The sequence below is a fragment of the Ursus americanus genome, chromosome 5, assembly GCF_024610735.1.
Source record: "Ursus americanus isolate L20-20 chromosome 5, mUrsAme1.1.p, whole genome shotgun sequence".
NCBI classification, from domain to species: domain Eukaryota; kingdom Metazoa; phylum Chordata; class Mammalia; order Carnivora; family Ursidae; genus Ursus; species Ursus americanus.
Window position 1 is genome coordinate 75600372 of NC_142131.1, and position 18901 is coordinate 75619272.

The 18901-nt window shown below is 40.8% G+C and overlaps 1 protein-coding gene across 2 annotated transcripts in view; it reads right to left on the bottom strand.

The window, feature by feature from the left end:
* Window positions 1-14582: 14582 nt before the first annotated feature.
* The window catches only part of YTHDC2 (YTH N6-methyladenosine RNA binding protein C2), a 67203-nt gene continuing 62884 nt past the window's right edge, over window positions 14583-18901 (bottom strand). For both annotated transcript variants that reach the window (XM_045794909.2, XM_087862377.1), the window contains 4 exons: window positions 17897-18100; window positions 16960-17142; window positions 15660-15746; window positions 14583-15554 (listed from right to left, as the gene is read on the bottom strand). In XM_045794909.2, coding sequence (XP_045650865.1) covers window positions 15666-15746; window positions 16960-17142; window positions 17897-18100 — 468 coding nt within the window. In that variant the 3' untranslated portion in view covers window positions 14583-15554; window positions 15660-15665. The remainder of the gene's footprint in view (window positions 15555-15659; window positions 15747-16959; window positions 17143-17896; window positions 18101-18901) is intronic.

Here is an 18901-nt window from a genome sequence, read left to right on the forward strand (position 1 = left end):
CCACTGGAGATGGGTCACCCCGGAAAGGGGACGTGACTCCGGCAACGCCACTCTCTTCAGGCGGAGCAACACCTGTGAGGCTCTGACATCTAAGGGCCTCTGCCCGCAGCCCACCCAGTACTGGGGAGTAAGTTCTTCCTTCCCAGTGGGGCACCGAGTAACCAATCACGGTGTTCATCACAGAAACTATGACTAGCAGGACGTAATGCATTCTTATGAGAATGTTTTAAGACACACACAGGGCGCACCTGGGGGGCTCATTCGGTGAAGCGTCTGCCTTCGGCTCAGGTCAAGATCTCAGGGTCCTGGGATGAAGTCCCGCATCGGGCTCCCTGCTCAGCGGGGAGCCTGCTTCTCCCTCTGCCTGCCACTCCCCTTGCTTGTGCTCACACACTCTGACAAATAAATTTTAAAAACCTAAAAAAAAAAAAAAAAGTACATATACAACAAAAACGTCAATGCTCAACTATTATGTAAATGCCTAAAAGCTGTCAACTATAAAAGCCTCCATTCAACGTGGCATGTCCCTTATGTGCCATCCATACTGCTTATACATGTGTTTATAGGGTCACCGTGGGCTCTGCAAAGAACACAATGCACACAATTGTGAGCTATGTCTAAAGCCAACCAGGGAAGGGCGTGGGAGGGGGTTAGTCACAAGGAGGAACTGCCCTCCTTAACTAAATAAAGCCCTCCTCAACACCACCACCATCGGGCAGGGGAGAGGGACCACCCTTCAGGTCATGACTGTAACCGAAATATACAAATGTCTCAGAACCAAAGAATCTAAAGTCCACAAGCAGTACCACCCCCGGTCCTTGCGCGGCCAGAGGCGCAGCCTTCAAGGACAGTTTGGTAGGAGAGCCCCAGCTCCCGCGCTGTTCTTCCCCTCAGCGCATCCTTCTGACTTTTCCAAAGCTCTGGTGTCGGTCAAAGCTCTTCCTTAACCTTTTGGGCATCAGGTTGTCTATCTGTAAAACGAGATGGAACTAGGTGATTTCAGGAGTTCCTTCCAACCTACAATGAACTTGAGGACTTGCCATTTAAACCACGATGCTTTTTCACTCAATTAAATCAATGAACCTTGTGATTGGTGTTTGAAAATGCGCACAACAGCACCATCTAGCGGCAGAAGGTAGTAATACCAGCGACAATGAATACAAATGAACTGAAATCTCACAATGAGAAAGTAGAACATTCCAGGGAGGATCTCTTAACTTTTTGTAGATTGTGGGCCTCCTGGAGAAGCTAACAAATGTTATGGACTCTCCTGTCACCCAACAATGCAAAAGGCACTCATACCAAAATTCTGTGTATAATTTCAGGGAAGACGTGGCCTTCCGCAGTCCTCCCCAATCATCCATGGCTCACAGTTTAAGAACCTCCACTGTACATGTTATTAGGAAAATGAAAAATGATCCTGTAATCATCAGGAATCAACAAATGTAACAGATCCATGACTTTTTTTTTAACCTAACTATAACCCAAACCTCCTTTCTATTTGAGGGTATAGTTTCTTGTTTTACAACTGGTGGCAGGCAGAAGAGGCCAGATCCTTTTTTTTTTTTTAAAGTAGGCTCCATGCCCAAAGTGGGACTTGAACTCACAACCTGGAGATCAAGAGTCACACCCTCTCCCAACTGAGCCAGCCAGGAGCTCCTCCCCTTTCCTGCCCCGGAACCTTCTCTCTCCTACTGTTTCGCAGGAAGGTACCCATTTGGCCAGTCATTTGCTCCCGCCAACCTTGATTCTTCAGAGAGTGTAACAAAAATACAGGGGAGCTGGAAAACCACTGAAAAAGAAATGAGAATCTAGCATTGGTAGTGTCCAGTAGCAGCAAAGTCAGGGGTGAGGTCCTGACCCAGCCTTTCCCCGGCTAATGGATGGCTAATTCCATCCCCCCCCCCCCTGCCCATTTCCATACCTGATTCTTCAATCCCATCAATTCTGGGAACTGTCTGACACCCTTCCAATAAATCCCTTTACCACTTTAAGTCAGAACGTGTTACTTAGAATTAAGTAACACCAAAGTTTGTGATTGATACACACACCAAATTCATAAGGGTGACCAGAAAAGTAACTCTTCCTCAATGCAACATATTTTATTATGTACTTAATAGCACTTTCACTTAAAGCAAAAGACCAAAAGCTAATTAAAATTTCCAGAAGTTGGGGCACCTGGGTGGCTCAGTTGGTTAAGCAACCCACTTTTGATATTGGCTCAGGTCATGATCTCAGGGATGTGAGATCGAGTCCCGTGCTGAGTGTGGAGTCTGCTTAAGATTCTCTCTCTGCCCCTTCTCTCTCTCTCTCAAAAAAAAATTTTTTTTTTTAAATTCCAGGAGCCACATTTTCTCTAAAGGTGATCCAAGTATTGGCACATTATAGGTGCCCTTCCTCACTGGACGACCAACCCTACACTATGCTGTTTAGACAGTCCTCCAAGAAATCATTTCTTGTGTTGTTATTTTCCCCAACATGTCACACCAGAATTTAAGACAATCTCAAATCCTTTTTGAAACAAGACAGTATTTTACATATTTACATACTCACATAAGGGTTTCTGATAGTTAGCCAGGATAAATTAAGAGTGGATGAAACATGTTCTTAGAAAAAATAAATTGTAACTATAGAATTGTTTTAAAAGAAATTATTGCCACATGGAAGAGAAAGAACCACCAACAGTAAAAACAGGTGTTTGTTTTTTTAAACCCAAAGATTATAGGCCCAACTTTTTTTAAAGATTATTTTCTGGGGCACCTGGGTGGTTCAGTCAGTTAAGCACCTGACTCTTGCTCTCAGCTCCAGTCTTGAACTCAGGGTCGTGAGTTTGAGCCCTGCATTGGAGCTCCCCACACAGCATGGAACCTACTTTAAAAAAAAAAAATTAAAAAATTAAAAAAAATAAAGATTATTTTCTTGATTTAAAAATACATTTGGGGGTGCCTGGGTGACTCAGTTGATTCAGCATCCGACTCGATTTTGGCTCAGGTCATGATTTCAGAGTCGTGGGATCAAGCCCCGTGCCAGGCTCACACTGAGAGTGGAGCTTGCTTGCGATTCTCTCCCTCCCTCCGCCCACCCACCCCCTGTGCGTGCTCTCTCTCTAAAAAATAAAGTTAAAATTAAAATAAATAATGCTAAAAAAAACTTCTAAAAAATAAATAAGTTTTAAAAAATTTACTCAGCTATAGCTACAACCATTTCTAGACCCAAATCATCCTGCTTACAGAACTATATGCTCCATGGGTAGCCAAGTATACTTTAAAATAATGTAATATAATTGCTCATACCGTTTCATCTAGTAATACCATTCCTGGGTACCTGTCCTAATGAAATTATTTAAAACAAGAAAATGTTTGCAATAATACTATTTATAATAGGAAAAAAAATAAAATAATGGATTTTATTATAATAAATAAAATGTATTAAATATCGTATACCCATTACTATGAATGAAACAGAAGTCTGCAATAGCATGGGGGAAACATCATCCTATAATGTTAAATGAAAACAAATAGAATACAATATTACACCATACTAAAAAGAGACTAAGTAAAAGTCATATGGAATAATGACTTTTTCTTATTTTCTTTATTCCTCTAAGTAATTTCTTAAACAATTATGTATCAAATGCCTGCTAGATATTGTGCCAGAGACTCAGTCTATAAAATGGAAAGATTCTCCAACTCCAAGGAGTGTAGAGTCTGTGCGGAAGGAGGCAGGACATGAAAACAAGGAATACAATTACTGTAACGAAAATATGCAAATCGGGAAAAAACTAAATCAGTACCTAGGAGTGGAATGTGGTTAAGGACATGTTTAACCTTTTCAGAAAATGTCCAGCTACTTTCTAAAATGGCTGTATCATTTTACATTCCCACCATCAGTGGGTGAGAAGTCCAGTCCCGCACATCCTTGTCAGCACTGGGCAGGGAGAGTCTTTTTCATGCTAGCGGCTCTCATCGATGCTGGATGGTAACTCACGGCGCGTTTTAGCTTGCATGTTCCCAGTGACTAATGGTGTTGAGCATTATTTCATGTACTTATTTGTCTTCTATCTTCTTCGGTGAAGTATCTGTTTAAATGGCCCAAATTTTTAATCGGGTTGTTTTTTTCTGAACTGTAGAGTTTTGAGAATTTTTTTTAGGTTATCTGGACGCAAGGCCTTTATTAAATATATGTCTTCCAAGTATTCTCCTGCAGTGTATGGCTTGTGTTCTCTTTCTCTTAACAGTGTCTTTTGAAGAGCAGAAGTTTTAGAATTTGATGTAGCCAAATTTATCTTTTTGTTCTTTTAGAGATAGCAGATCTAAGAAATCTCTGCATAAGCCAAGATAAGATTTTCTCCTGGTTTCTACCAGAAGTTCCCTAGTTGTAGCTCTTACCTTTAAGCCTATGATGTATTAGGAGTTAATGTTAGTATATCACGTGAGACAGAGATCTAAGTTCATTATTTGGCATAGGGATAGCCAATTGTTCCATCACCATCTGTTGGAAGGACTATACTTCCTCCATCACATTGCCTTTATGTCTTTGTTTTAAAAAAAAAAATTGAATTGTCCATAGATGTTGGGTTCACTTCTGGACTCTCCATTATGTTCCATTGATCTGTCTATCTTTATGCCAATATCAAGTTGTTTTGTGTACTATAGCCTTGTAAGTCTTGAAATCAGGTAGTGTGAGCCCTCCAAAGAGGTTCTTTTTCAGAGGTGTTTTGGCTAGTCTAGATCCTCTGCGTTTCCATATGAATTTTGGAATCAGTTTGTCAGTGTCTACAAAAAAAGGCTGCTGGGGTTTTGATTGGGATTGGGTTAAACCTATAGATTTTGGAGAGAATTTACATCCTAGCAATACTGAGTCTTCCAACCCATGAACGAGGTAAATCTGTATTTGTTTTTTAGGTCTTCTCTAATTTCTCTCAGCAATATTTTGTATCTGTCGGCTTGTAAGTCTTTTAAATGTTTTGTCAGCTATTATTCCCAGGTATTCGATATATTTTATGTTATTATAAATGGTATTGTTTTCTTTTAACTTCCAATTGTTTGTTGCAATTACATAGAAATTTTAAAATATTTTGGGGTACAGAGGTGCCTCCGTGGCCTAGTCAGTGAAGGATCTGCCTTCGGCTCAGGTCATGATCCCAGAGTCCTGAGATCAAGCCCTGCATCATGCTCTCTGCTCAGCGGGGAGTCTGCTTCTCCCTCTCCCTCTGCCTGTTGCTCCCCCTGCTTGAGCTTTCTGTCAAATAAATAAATAAAATCTTAAAATATATTTTGGGGTATTTTGACCTTGTAGACTGCAATCTTGATAAACTCACTAATTAGTTCTAGACAGTTTTCTAGAAAAAAAAGTTCTAGTTTGGGTATTGGATAGCTAATAATTTTGCCAGCCTCAGAATTTTCATTCTGGTAATATTTGATATTCCTTTAGAGAACAATTTCTCTCCTATTCTTGGTCCATGTGTTTGGGGTGAGCATTTGTTATACATTTAGCCAATTACCATAGTGACTGTGGAGTGGTGTGGAGATAAGCACATGACCATTTGATCCAATGAGAGTCAATCCTGGAACTTATGGGAAAACATTGCGTTTTCTAGCTAGTTTGAAGTCAGACATTACTCATTTATAATTTAAGACCATTGTGGTCAGAGAACACACTTTGTAGCACTTGAAGCTTTTTAAATTTATTGAGAATTTTTTTAAAGATTTTACTTATTTTGAGAGAGAGAGCACACACAAATGGGAGGAGGCGCAGAGAGAGAGAGAGAGAGAATCTCAAGCAGACTCCACGCTGAGTGAAGAGCACGACACGGGGATCCCATGACCCTGAGATCGTGACCTGAGCTGAAATCAAGAGTCAGAAGCTTAACCAACTGAGCCACACAGGGGCCCCAAACTTATTGCGATTTTTTTTAAAGATTTTATTTATTTATTTGACAGAGACAGCCAGCGAGAGAGGGAACACAGGCAGGGGGAGTGGGAGAGGAAGAAGCAGTCTCCCAGCGGAGAAGCCTGATGTGGGGCTCGATCCCAGAACACTGGGATCACGCCCTGAGCCGAAGGCAGACGCTTAAGGACTGCGCCGAAGGCAGACGCTTAAGGACTGCGCCACCCAGGCGCCCCATGTTGCCATTTTTAAAAACAAAATTACCATATTGATTCAGCAATCCCACTTCTGAGTATATATACAAAAAAATTGAAATCAGGATCTCCGGAAGATACATGCATTCCACGTTCACTGCAGTGTTCTTCAAAATAGCCAAGACACTGAAACAACCTAAATGCCTATCAACGAATGAATGGTCAAGAAAACGTGGTATATGGGGCGCCTGGGTGGCACAGTGGTTAAGCGCCTGCCTTCGGCTCAGGGCGTGATCCCGGCGTTACGGGATCGAGCCCCACATCAGGCTCCTCCGCTATGAGCCTGCTTCTTCCTCTCCCACTCCTCCTGCTTGTGTTCCCTCTCTCGCTGGCTGTCTCTCTGTCAAATAAATAAATAAAATCTTTAAAAAAAATGTGGTATATATGTACATTGGAATATTATGCAGTCTTAAAAAAGAAAGAAACCCTGCCACACACCACAATGTGAATGAAGTTGGAGAACATTATGTGAATTGAAATAAGCCAGGCACAGAGAGACAAATACTGAATCATGCCACTTACATGAGGTATAGTCCAAATCATAGAAACAGAGAATAGCAGTTGCCAGGAAATAGGCAGAGAAGGGAACGAAGGGCTGCTGTTCAAAGGGCGGAAAGTTTCCGTTATACAGATGACCGCATTCTAGAGATCTGCTGTACTGCATTGTGCCTGCAGTTAACATTATTTTGCACTTAAAAATTTAAGAGGGTAGATCTTATGTTAAGTGCTCTTACACGATAATAAATAAATTTGAAATTTGTTCTGTGACCCACAAAATGGTCTATCATGCTAAATGTTCTGTGTGCACTTAAAGAACGTGTATCCTGCTGCTGTTGGGTGGTATGGTCTGTAAACGTTAATGAGATCAAGTTGGTTGAGAGTGTTCTTCCAGCCCGCTGTATCTTTTCTGATGCACTGCTTATTTTTTCTATCAATTATTGAGAGAGGGGTATTGAAATCTCTGACAATAATTGTGAACTTATGTATATTTTCCCTTTCAGTTCTATCAATGTTTACTTAAGTATTTTGAAGCTCTTTTATAGGTGCCTATGTGTTTAGGATTATTATATGCATTGACCCTTTTATCATGACTAAATGACTGCTTTTATCCCTGATTATATTCTTTGCTCTGAATTCTCTTTTGCCTGATATTAATATAGATATTAATTATAGAAGCTTTTTTTTCATTAATGCTAGCAGGGGATAACTTCTATTTTTTTTAACTTTTGTGTCTTTATATTTAAGTACACTTCTTATAGGCATCATGTAATTGTGTCTTGATTTTTTTATTCTACCTAACAAGTTCTCTCCCTTTTAATTGGGATTTTTAAATTTTTTATAATTTATTTAAGAAATCTATACACCCCTGGGGCGCCTGGGTGGCACAGTCGTTAAGCGTCTGCCTTCGGCTCAGGGTGTGATCCCAGAGTTCTGGGATCCAGCCCCACATCAGGCTCCTCCGCTGGGAGCCTTCTTCTTCCTCTCACACTCCCCCTGCTTGTGTTCCCTCTCTCGCTGGCTGTCTCTCTCTGTCAAATTAATAAAATAAAATCTTAAAAAAAAAAAAAAAGAAATCTATACACCCAATGTGGGGCTCGAACCCACAACCCAGAGATCAAGAGTTGCACACTCCACTGACTGAGCTAGCCAGGTGCCCTTTAATTGGGATTTTTAGACTTTTAATATGATTATTGATTTTGTTAGGTGTGAGTCTATCATCTTGCTACTTGTTTTATTTTTGTTCGTTATTTTTGTTTCTTTTTGTTATTTCCATTTGTTGCTTTTTTCCTCTTTTCTGCCTTCTTTTCGATTTTTACAAGTCTGGCTCGTGGGAACAGGTACTATTCCCTTTAATCCTTTCAAATGATTCTTTTCCTGACCATTTCTGCACACACATGCATGGGTCAGCACTCTGCTGAATATTCCAGGGGGACTGTCTACGCATCTCTGGGGTTCTCTCTGTATGCAGTTCTCCCTCTGGTATTCTGTTCTGTGAACTCTAGCTGTTTGGTTTCCCCACTCTCAACTCTATTGCCTCAGCTCAGGACTGTCAAACTCTGCTTCAACTCCCTCTCCCTATTCCATGGCCTGGAAATCTCACAAGGCAGTAAGTTCGGGCAGGTCTCTTTTTTTCTCATCTCTCGGGGATTACTGTCCTTCACTGCCTGATGTCCAGTGTCTTGGAAACCATTGTTTCATGTATTTATGTATATTTTCTTTCAGGCAAGAAAGTAAATCTGGCCCATGTTACTTCCTTTTAGTTAGAAGTGCAAGTCCTTGGGGCTCCTGGCTGGCTCAGCCAGAGAGCATGTGACTCTTGATCTTGGGGTCATGAGTTAAGTCCCATGTTGGGTGTAGAGATTACTTTACATAATTTTTTTTTTAAGTGCAAGTCTTCCCTACCCAATTTTTAAAAATTGCTCTAAAGCACCAATAATCAAGACTACAGTATTGGTGAAGGGACGAATACATAGATCAATGGAACATAATAGAGCCCAGAAATAGAGCCAAACAAACATGGCAAACTGATTTTTTACAAAGGTACAAAAACAATTCAATAAGGAGCAGTCTTTTCAACAACGGTGTCGGACCCATTGAACGGCCACATGCATAAAAATGAAGCTTAACCTAAATATCACAACTTGGACAAAAATTAACTCAAAATGGGTCATGAATCTAACAATATAAAATTACCTTTATAATTATATATATCATAAATATACTATATTTGTATTTGATAGTTCTATTTATTTCTATTTATATTATATTTTATATTAAAAAACTTTTAGGAAGAAACATAGAAGAAAACCTTCATGACTGGGGGTAAAGCAAAGAGTTCTTTAGACATGACATCAAAATCACAATCCATAAAAGGAAAAAATTGGTAAATTGTAGTTCGTCAAAATTTAAAACTACAAAAAAATACCGTAAACCTACAAAAAATTACTGTGAAGAGAATGACAAGACAAGCTACAGGCAGAGAAAAAATATTTGCAAATCACATAACTGACAAAACACTTGTACTCCGAATACAGCAGCCCTCCCTACCCAAGGTTTCAGGTACCCACCGCCACTCTCAATCCAGGAGACGGTCCTCCTTCTCGGGTACGTACCATCAGGAGAGTAGGACCCAACACTACAACACAATGCCTACATCATTCCCTTCCCTTCATCTCATCACGTAAGCATTGTATCATCTCACGTGATCACAAGAAGGGTGAGTACAGCACAGTACGGTATTTCGAGAGAGACCACATTCACATAACCTTTGATACAGTATATTGTCATAACTGGGTATTCTTGGCTTGTTCCTGATATTCAATGAGACTTGTTAGTTTTTGGGGTTTTTTTTTTAAAGATTTTATGTATTTATTTGACAGAGAGACAGCCAGCGAGAGAGGGAACACAAGCGGGGGGAGTGGGAGAGGGGGAGAGAGAGGGGGAGTGGCAGGCTTCCAGCGGAGCAGGGAGCCCGATGTGGGGCTCGATCCCAGGACCCTGGGATCACGCCCTGACCCGAAGACAGACGCTTAACGCCTGAGCCACCCAGGCGCCCCATGAATCATTCAGTTTTTTACCATTTTGTGGCTGTCGATTTTTTGCAGGTATGCTTTATCGAATTGAAGAAGTTACCCTTTATCCTACTTTGTGGAGCACTTTTATTGTGAAAGATTGTTTTATTAGTTGTTGTTAATCTCTTACTATGCCTAATTTATTAAACTTTATCATGGCTGTGTATATATAGAAATGTAGCCCTGTATGTAAAGGGGGAGTACTCTATATAATGAACTCTTAAAACTCAACAGTAAGAGAACAATGGATTTGATTTTAAAATGGTCAGATCACTTGGAGAGACACTTCACCGAAGGGGATAAATGGGTGACTGCTATACGCTGAATGTTTGTGTCCCCTTCCACCATGTGAGGACACAAGGAGCAGCCAGCAGTCTGCAGCTGAGAAGAGAGCTTCACCCGGAGCCTGACCATGCCAACACCCTGATCTTGGACTTCCAGACTCCAGAGCTGTGAGAAATAGATTCCTGAGGTCTGTAAGCCACACCATCTGTGGTAGTTTGTTACAACAGCCCGAACACGCTGAATGACAGAATAAGCACATGGACGGATGCTCAACATTAGGAGCCGTTAGAGAGACACAACCTACAACCATGATCGGGTACCACTGCACATCTAAAAGAATGATAAACGCAAGAGATATTGACAATAGAACGGCTAAAATCAAAAACACAGGAAACAACAAATGTTGGTGAGGATGTGGAGAACAAGGAACCCTCATGCACTGTTGCTGGGGATGCAAACTGGTGCGGCCACTCTGGAAAACAGTCTGGAGGTTCCTCAAAAAATTAAAAATAGAACTACCCTATGATCCAGTAATTGCACTACTGGGTATTTAACCAAAAAATACAACAACACTAATTCAAAGGGATATATCACCCCTATGTTTATTGCAGCATTATTTATAATAGCCAAATTATGGAAGCAGCCCAAGTGTCCAACAATTGATGAATGGGTAAAGATGAAGTGGTACATATATACAAGGGAACACTATTCAGACATAAAAAAGAATGAAATCTTGCCATTTGCAACAACGTGGATAGAGCTAATGAGTATAATGTCCAGCAAAATAAGCCAGAGAAAGGCAAATAGCATACTCACTCATATGTGGAATTTAAGAAATAAGACAAACAAGCAAAGGAAAAAGAGAGAGACAAACCAAGAAACAGACTCTTAAACTATAGACAACACACTGATGGTTACCAGCAGGGAAGTGGTGGGGAAAGGGGGAAACAGGTGATGGGGATTAAGGAATACACTTTATCATGATCAAATAAATAAAAAGAAACGAAGAGAGGTTATGAACATATCCTTCTTAGATAGATACACTGGATTACGTCAGCAGGTGTCTCGGTTTAAACTGATCAATGACAGTGTATTTATATTTATGAAGTTACGGTACCAAATATGACAAAATCACATGCAGAACAGGCATTTTGTAGTGATAGTTATATTCTTCTTCAGTGGAATTTAGCAACGATTTCATAAAATTGATGTGTATTTTCAACTTAAAGAGAAAAAAAATACTGACCATAGTAAGTGCTGTCGAGCATACGGAGCACCTGGAACTCTAAAGCATTGCTGGTAGGAATGCAGACTGGTGTAGCCACTCTGGAAAACAGTCTGGCAGTTTCTCATAAAACACACTTACCATCGTTGATTCGGCGATCCCAGTCCCAGGTATTTACTCAACAAATGGAAACCTGTTTCCACACAAAAACCTGTGCACACATGGTTAGCTGTTCTAGATATCATCACGTGGGTATGATTGACAGGTAAATGGCTTCAAAAAAATGTGGCACATTCTATACAACGGAATACTACGGGGCAGGAATAGAAAATGAACTTTGATAAACACAATCTGGATCAATCTCCAAGGCCTTATGCTGAGTGACAGAAGTCAGTCCCACCAGGTTACATCCTGTAAGATTCTACCTGTATGATGTTCTCGAAAGGAGAAAACTAGAACAGGGAGCAGATCTATGGTTGGATGGCATGAGTGGTGACAGGAAGCTGTAACTCAAAGGGTTGGCATGAGGAAGTTTTGGGGGTGAAGGGACCGTATCCTAATTGAGGTGAACGTTCCATAAATCTGTGTTTGTGCCGCATTGTCCACAATAGCTAAATCGTGGAAGGAACCGAGATGCCCTTCAACAGATGACTGGAAGTTGTGGTCCATATATACGATGGAATATTACTCAGCTATCAGAAAGAACGAGTTCTCAACATTTGCTGCAACATGGACGGCACTGGAGGAGATAATGCTAAGTGAAATAAGTCAAGCAGAGAAAGACAATTATATGATTTCTCTCATCTATGGAACATAAGAACTAGGAAGATCGGTAGGGGAAGAAAGGGATAAAGAAAGGGGGGGTAATCAGAAGGGGGAATGAAGCATGAGAGACTATGGACTCTGAGAAACAGACTGAGGGCCTCAGAGGGGAGGGGGTGGGGGAAGGGGATAGGCTGGTGATGGGTAGTAAGGAGGGCACGTATTGCATGGTGCACTGGGTGTTATACGCAACTAATGAATCATCAAACTTTACATCAGAAACCGGGGATGTACTGTATGGTGACTAACATAATAAAAAAACATTAAAAAAAAAATTCAGAGCTGCACATCTAAAGAAAAGTTGGCTTTACTGTACGTTACTTCTAAAAGTTAAATAAGCTTTACAGAAAACTTTACAGCAAACCTAACAACTACATGGTGACAACCAGTTGGCCAAACAGATATTCTGGGAAGAGCATTCCAGGCAGAGTCAACAGCTCACACACGTCTCTGGGCTGGAACAGGCCCAGTATGATCAAGCACCAGTGGGGAGGCCGGTGTGGCTGGAGTGGAGGACGCAGAGGAGGGGAGAGACGGCCAGAGATAGAACGGAGGGCCGAATCATGTCGTGTTGGTGCCACTGTAAGAACTTTGGCTCCTGAGAGAAATGGGGAGCCACTGCAGGGTTTTGAGCAGTCGAGGAACGCAAACTGACTCTTCTGAAAGGATCATCGGTTTCTGTGTGGAGAACAGACTGGTGGCAGGGGGGAGAGGTTGAAGAGGGGATGCCCCTTAGGAAGCGATTACAGTAACCCAGGCGAGGAGGACTAGGGCTCAGTCCAGGGTGGCTGGGACAGACGTGGGGAGAAACGGTCGGGGTTTAGGTCTATTTTGAAGGTAGACCCAAGAAAATTTTCTGCTGGGTGAGACTGAGAGAAGTGAAGACGTCAAGGATGACTGCAAGGTTTCTGGCCTTGAACGACCTCAAGGATGGATCTGGCGGCAGCTGAAGAGCGAGCAGCTTTAGGCGGAGCAGGCTGTAGGAAAGCACAGTAGTTCCATTTTCAATACGCAGCGTTTGTGATTTTATGAGACAGCCAAGTGGAAATTTCACTCTTGGCTGCAAAGACCGAGGCACGCCCAGGGGCCCTGGGCAGAAGTGAGTGCACTGTGTGTGGTAGGCCTTTGTCTGGAGAGCAGCTGTGGAAAGTTCTGGAGCACGGAGAGCACGTGTACTGCGGGAAGCTCACAGACTGGAAGGCGTCATCACCTGTCACTGATGTGTTCAGAGGCAGGATGTGTGCCCCGGTGTTGATTCAGGGTGAAGCTCGTTTGACTTGGTCCTCCAGACTCTCCTTGTTGCCGAAAATAAGGCCTTAGATGGTGAAGAAGGAGCCTCTGAGCTCAGTCTTAAATGAATCGGTCTTTTCTTGAAGTACGCACTTGAGATTTTGCTTTTCTGGCTGCCAAGCTTTGCTGTAATTGGTAGAGTGAGGCTGGGTGTACAGTGGATACAAGGGCACGTTACCAAGATGCAGTGTCCTGATGGAGGACACATTCAAAAGATTTTATATTGAACACATGCCTTGAGCTTTTTTTCCTTCCCCTGATGGTAATAAGGCAATTTTTTTCAAGGAGGAGATACTGATATGAAATCACCACCTTCTGTATCAATTTAGTATTCTTCAAGGTGTTTGAAATTCACGAGTATCTCAAGGGATACTGTTGATCATTGTTACCTTAGCCCTATTATACAGTGTCGGAATAACAAGATCTAGATATTTTTAACAGAATTTCATTTAATAAGTATATTTAAAGTTCATCTCTTCCAAAAACAGCATTTTAATTACATTCAAATTGTGTTCATTTTAAATATCAACAAACTCATCATTTACATACAGAGCTAGATATTAGAAAACAGAAGGAAAGTAAAACAAGTTTTATTTTGTTCAAAGTCCTCACTTCCAAATTTCGAACACCGTAAACTGCTAAATACATACCTCGACAAAATGTATATACATTATCAGAAAAAACACAAGTTGCTCTAAGAGGAAAAGAACTGTAGTACGCATACAGCAGAACATAATTCACATAGGCTCCATTTACAGGTATATCTCTCAGAGTATCAAACAAACAAACAAAAAACCAATAACTGCAAATGTAGGCAAACAGCACAGCTGCCATTCTAAACTACTGTGCTAACAGACAGTGCTTTCCAAGAGAAAGAAGCGTTCTCAAGATCTTACGCTGACCCATGACTTTTCACTTCTTTGTTCTCAAATGCAGAAGCGAAAAACTTAGACGAGCTGTCTTCCTGCCTTTAAATTAGATTCAGGTTGGTTTTTCTTCACATAGCAATAACCCAAATATATCATGAGAAGTGCTATCAAAGCTGTTCTCTTTAGACTTAGGAACTAAGACATTTCTTTCATTTTTCCCTGTACCTCTACGTCCCTTCAAAAAGCCTCAGGGAAAACTTTCTAGACAGGGGTGGTAAAGATATCAAATAAAGCTGAGATGAGAAAGAAATAGGAGAGTTGGCACTAACACAGGTTTATAAAAAATTACCTCCCATTTATTAAGCCATAAATGCAAAAAAAAAAAAAAAAAAGAAATCCAAAAATCTAAGTAGGACGGAAAGTCCTAGAAAACAAACAGGAGGCATTTAAATTGTGGTGCTGTGGGCTTTAGTGTGAAAGACAGACACCAACCAAGCTCTCAGTAAACTGCTGGGCACTTATTTTTTAACGTGTTTAATTCGTTTCCATTTTTAACTTGTTTAAATCAAGTTTCTCTAGCCAAAACGAAGGGGACGTAATGACTGCGCTCACGTTAGAGAGGTGTGAAGGCTGCACCACGGAAGGAAGGGAGGGGTGGGGCACACACCGGATTAAGAGGCAGGGCCAGGAGTAAGACAAGCACAAATCCGATCTGATCAAAGACAGGGAGGGACACCCAGGGTTTCCTTCAGATTTTACTGCACTTCATAATCAAAGATAAAGAACATCTCTCCTTTTCTTCTTAATGCATCTCAGGTTTAAAATGGCAGCATGAATAGTCCTTAATCAGCACACACTATTTTCAAAAGGGGCATTTTTAGAATTGGGTTGTTTGCTTGTTTTTTCCCAGCAAATCTTAAGCGCTGACTGTTCTAAAATGGTGCTCAGATGTACGGATACACTCAGGCTTTTCTTACAAGGAAACCATTTCCTTTGCACTAGAAAAAAAATCCTCAGTAAGAGTTATAAGTCAGTGTTCTCAACAAATGAAACATTTAACTTCAAATCGAGTATGTTTCAAATAACTGCTGTTGTGCCAGATAATGAAACTACTACTATTTTATTCAATTATAAACATATAATTAACGAACATTACATAATCATTCTTTACAATCACTATAAAAATTTAAGTTACCCTTTTCTCTTTTATATGAAGATGGTGGGTCTTAAGGGACACTCTCGACCAGAAAAGCCCATTCACTCATAACACACACGTCCACCTCGGTTTCTGGAAGTCAGCGCTTCGGTGGTTTTAAATAGGTACGATGTTCTTCTGTAGCTAAGGGCTCTGAAGGAGGTTAAAAAAAAAAAAAAAAAAAAAAGATAAGTAATGTGATGGGTGTCCTTAGGGACCACAAACAGTGCCAGTTCTCGGAGGCGAGGAGAGCGTGACCTGCGTTCAGTCGGCTGCGGCTTTGTCCCCCAGCGGAAGGCGCTCCCATAACTGCAGCAGCTGCTCGCCGACCTGGGGCTCCAACTCCTGCACGAAGCAGAAGGCAGAATAAACACGCAAGGGTCTGGACTGAACTTTTTTAAATCCCAAAACCTATGCGGTTAAGAATCTAAGAAAAGTCCACTGCATTTCATTTTTCTACCAGAACGTGATAAAATCATATGGCACACACTGCTCTAACTCTCTGCGTTGGGGTTTGTGACGTTCCCTTGCAGACTTCAAGATCAGAGCTAGCCTGCGGATATAGCAACTATTTGCGGCAAAATGGTAATTTCCATGGAGTTCTCCCAGAACTTCCATCTGGAAATAATGGATTTCCTTTTTAATGGAGATTTACCAACAGCACTCAGCTTCAGCTTTCAAAGGTTCACTATGAAACCTAGCTTATTAGACGTTTGGGGGTTTTAAAGAAATTATTGAGAGTATATGATATTCTTACCTTAGGAATTAGATTTTTTTCAAAATCCTTATGATAGAACAAAAATTAAAATATTCCAATACAATTGAAAAGAATGTCATTTATAGTCCTCTTGTGACACAATGTACATTTAAAAAGAATCCGAACACTTTTCATACGGTGATTTAAGTGAGTCACACTGGTTTAAATAAATTATTAGCTGTGTGACCTTAGAATAATTTCTCCTGTCTATTTCTCCTAACTAAAACTGGGCTAATAACTCGATATGCATTAAATTAAATTACTTCGTATAAAGCAGCTAGCACCATGGTCCATATATATGGTTATTTCCATCCCCTTAACTAGTTCAAAATGCATGTCAGCAGCATGATAAAGGCAAAAGCAAACGTAACAGAAATAAAACAAGCCACAAAAATATAAAAAGGCTGTTATTTATGTTACATAATTAGTTAAAGGCACAAAGAAGTCAGGTACCATTGTTATCCTAAGACTTTGGTGAAATTACTTCAGAATCACGCTCAGTTTTGAGCATATCTTCCATTAGTAAGACACCAGGAGCCTCCATGAAGTAACTCATGAAAGATTTTATGTGTATGTAATGACAGAGGGAAGCCAAAGTTACAAAGTGTCAGAAAGCCATGCGCTCTGTCAAACATGGTGCAAGCAGGTTTTCACCAGCTCTTTCACAAAGGTGACCCACCATCTCCCGTGTGCAATGGAACCTACGATCTGTACTCTCACATTTCCTCCTCAAACCACCAAATAACAGCAAAACGAAACAAAAAGAAAAGCAGAAGACAAATATCAAATGCCACTGTATACCTGGCCGTCTCTGCTGATCTGGACTTTCTTGTTGTCGTTCCAGGGATTGAGTAAGTGGTGAGCAAACTGAAAGGGAAGACTTTCCTTCCGGACCCACTCCACCTTGAATACTCCTCCCAGTCCAGCTGAGCCCCAGTCCTGGCTCTTCTCCCTTCCTATCTCAGAAGACATCCTAGAAAATCCCTGTGGGTATAATGAGGGCAAGGGGAAAGGTGAGGATGATATTAAAATTGTCTGAATTCAATTTATCTGAGAAAGCTCTGAGGTTTTTTAAATTTCAAGGTAAAAATGTAATACAAAAGTAATAGATATCTCACAAAAACGAGTTACTTATTGCTTTTTATAAAAAGACGTATTAGCAAATTTTAGAGGGAAGACTGATTCCAGCCCTCTAACATAATTTCAATATGAACAGATACTTTCTAGATAATGTATTAACAGCCCTAAACCCACATTTATTCCATGATAAACAGATACACTCTAACCTGTAAGTTTTTACTTCCAAAAATTATAATAATATCAAATAATAAATTCCTTAGTTTCTAAATTCAGATAGACATCGAGTCAAGAGGAGTTAAGAAACACACTCAGTTTCTGGATTATCAATTCTAACTTCCTTGCCTATTTAAATAAATATTTTACCAAAAAGTCAAGCTTCTCCTTACTCTTAATCCACCTGAAATAGTAAATCTAAAGTTGTCCTCAGAAGGAGAAATATCTTATCTAGAGAGGTTCTGGTAAGACGAGGAAAACAACGGGATCCCTAGAATCGTTCCCTTGAAGAGGTAACGCTACCTCCCTCATGCGCAGTCAAGCGAAATGTGTTCTTGCATCCCGATACAATAAAAAGCCAGGGTGATTTTGGGGTTTTGTTTTAATCTGCGTGGTCTAACCTGCAGCCAGAACAACCCCATTTTACTGGTTCAGGATGGCTCACCTGGAAATGTCCAGATCCTTGAACAGAAAATACCAAGTAAACCATGCTGCTTTCCCAAAACGCTCGATTTAGCTTCCGCTCATTACTAGGGGTTGTAGACCAGATACCCTTCTGTTGAGAAATTTCAAGGTTTCTCAAATTGCTACTCTTCATTATGAAGTATCGAATAGGCATGTTTGGTCTTGGTGAAGGAGATTTTGAGCCCTATAAAAGAATGCATAAGTTCTTGAAAGGTAATTTGACCTTTCGAAATCAATAGGCTCCATTAAATAACATCTTCATAAACATATAAACCAAAATATTTTACCAAATGTTCAACAAATGCAAATAGCTCCATCACGCCTGAAAAGCTACAGAAGACTCCATCAAAATGAGGTTAAAGAGCCAAAACCAAGCACTCATTTTCAAGAGCATTCGAAATCCCTTATCAGGAAAGGATCCTGGATTACGAACTTTGATTTATGCTCCAAACGTACTTTCAGAAAATATTTTAATAAACTTGCAAAGGCTGAAAACAAAACAAAAATTGCTCCAGCTTACGTACGGCCTGGGTACAGTTTCCAGGCAACAGTGCAGGGACAAACAGAACCCCGGTCTCCCTGAACGGCAGAGATGGAGCCTGGAGTCAAGAGGCCCAGGTAGTCAGTCAGTTTGCACAGCAGCGTGCTGGATAGAAGAGAGTTACATAGAAATAGGGTTCCGAGGAACTGCAGAGGGGTCCCCACAAGTTTCTGACTACGTAGTTAGTGACCTGTACAGGAGTCAGAAAACATGACCTAACGCCAGGGAGATCCAGTGGAAAGCAGGAGACTCCACCATTGCCCGGGGCTCACACAGGGTTGGAAGTATCCCACGTTATCCCCAGCTAGAGCGCAAAGAACTGCTAATACAGAGAGCATTAGCCCACAGAAGCCTCACACCTTAGTACTGAAACTAAATTAATACCAGAATGAAAACTGCTCTGGACCTGCCGTAACATTGCTAAAAAGTAGATCTCGACATGAT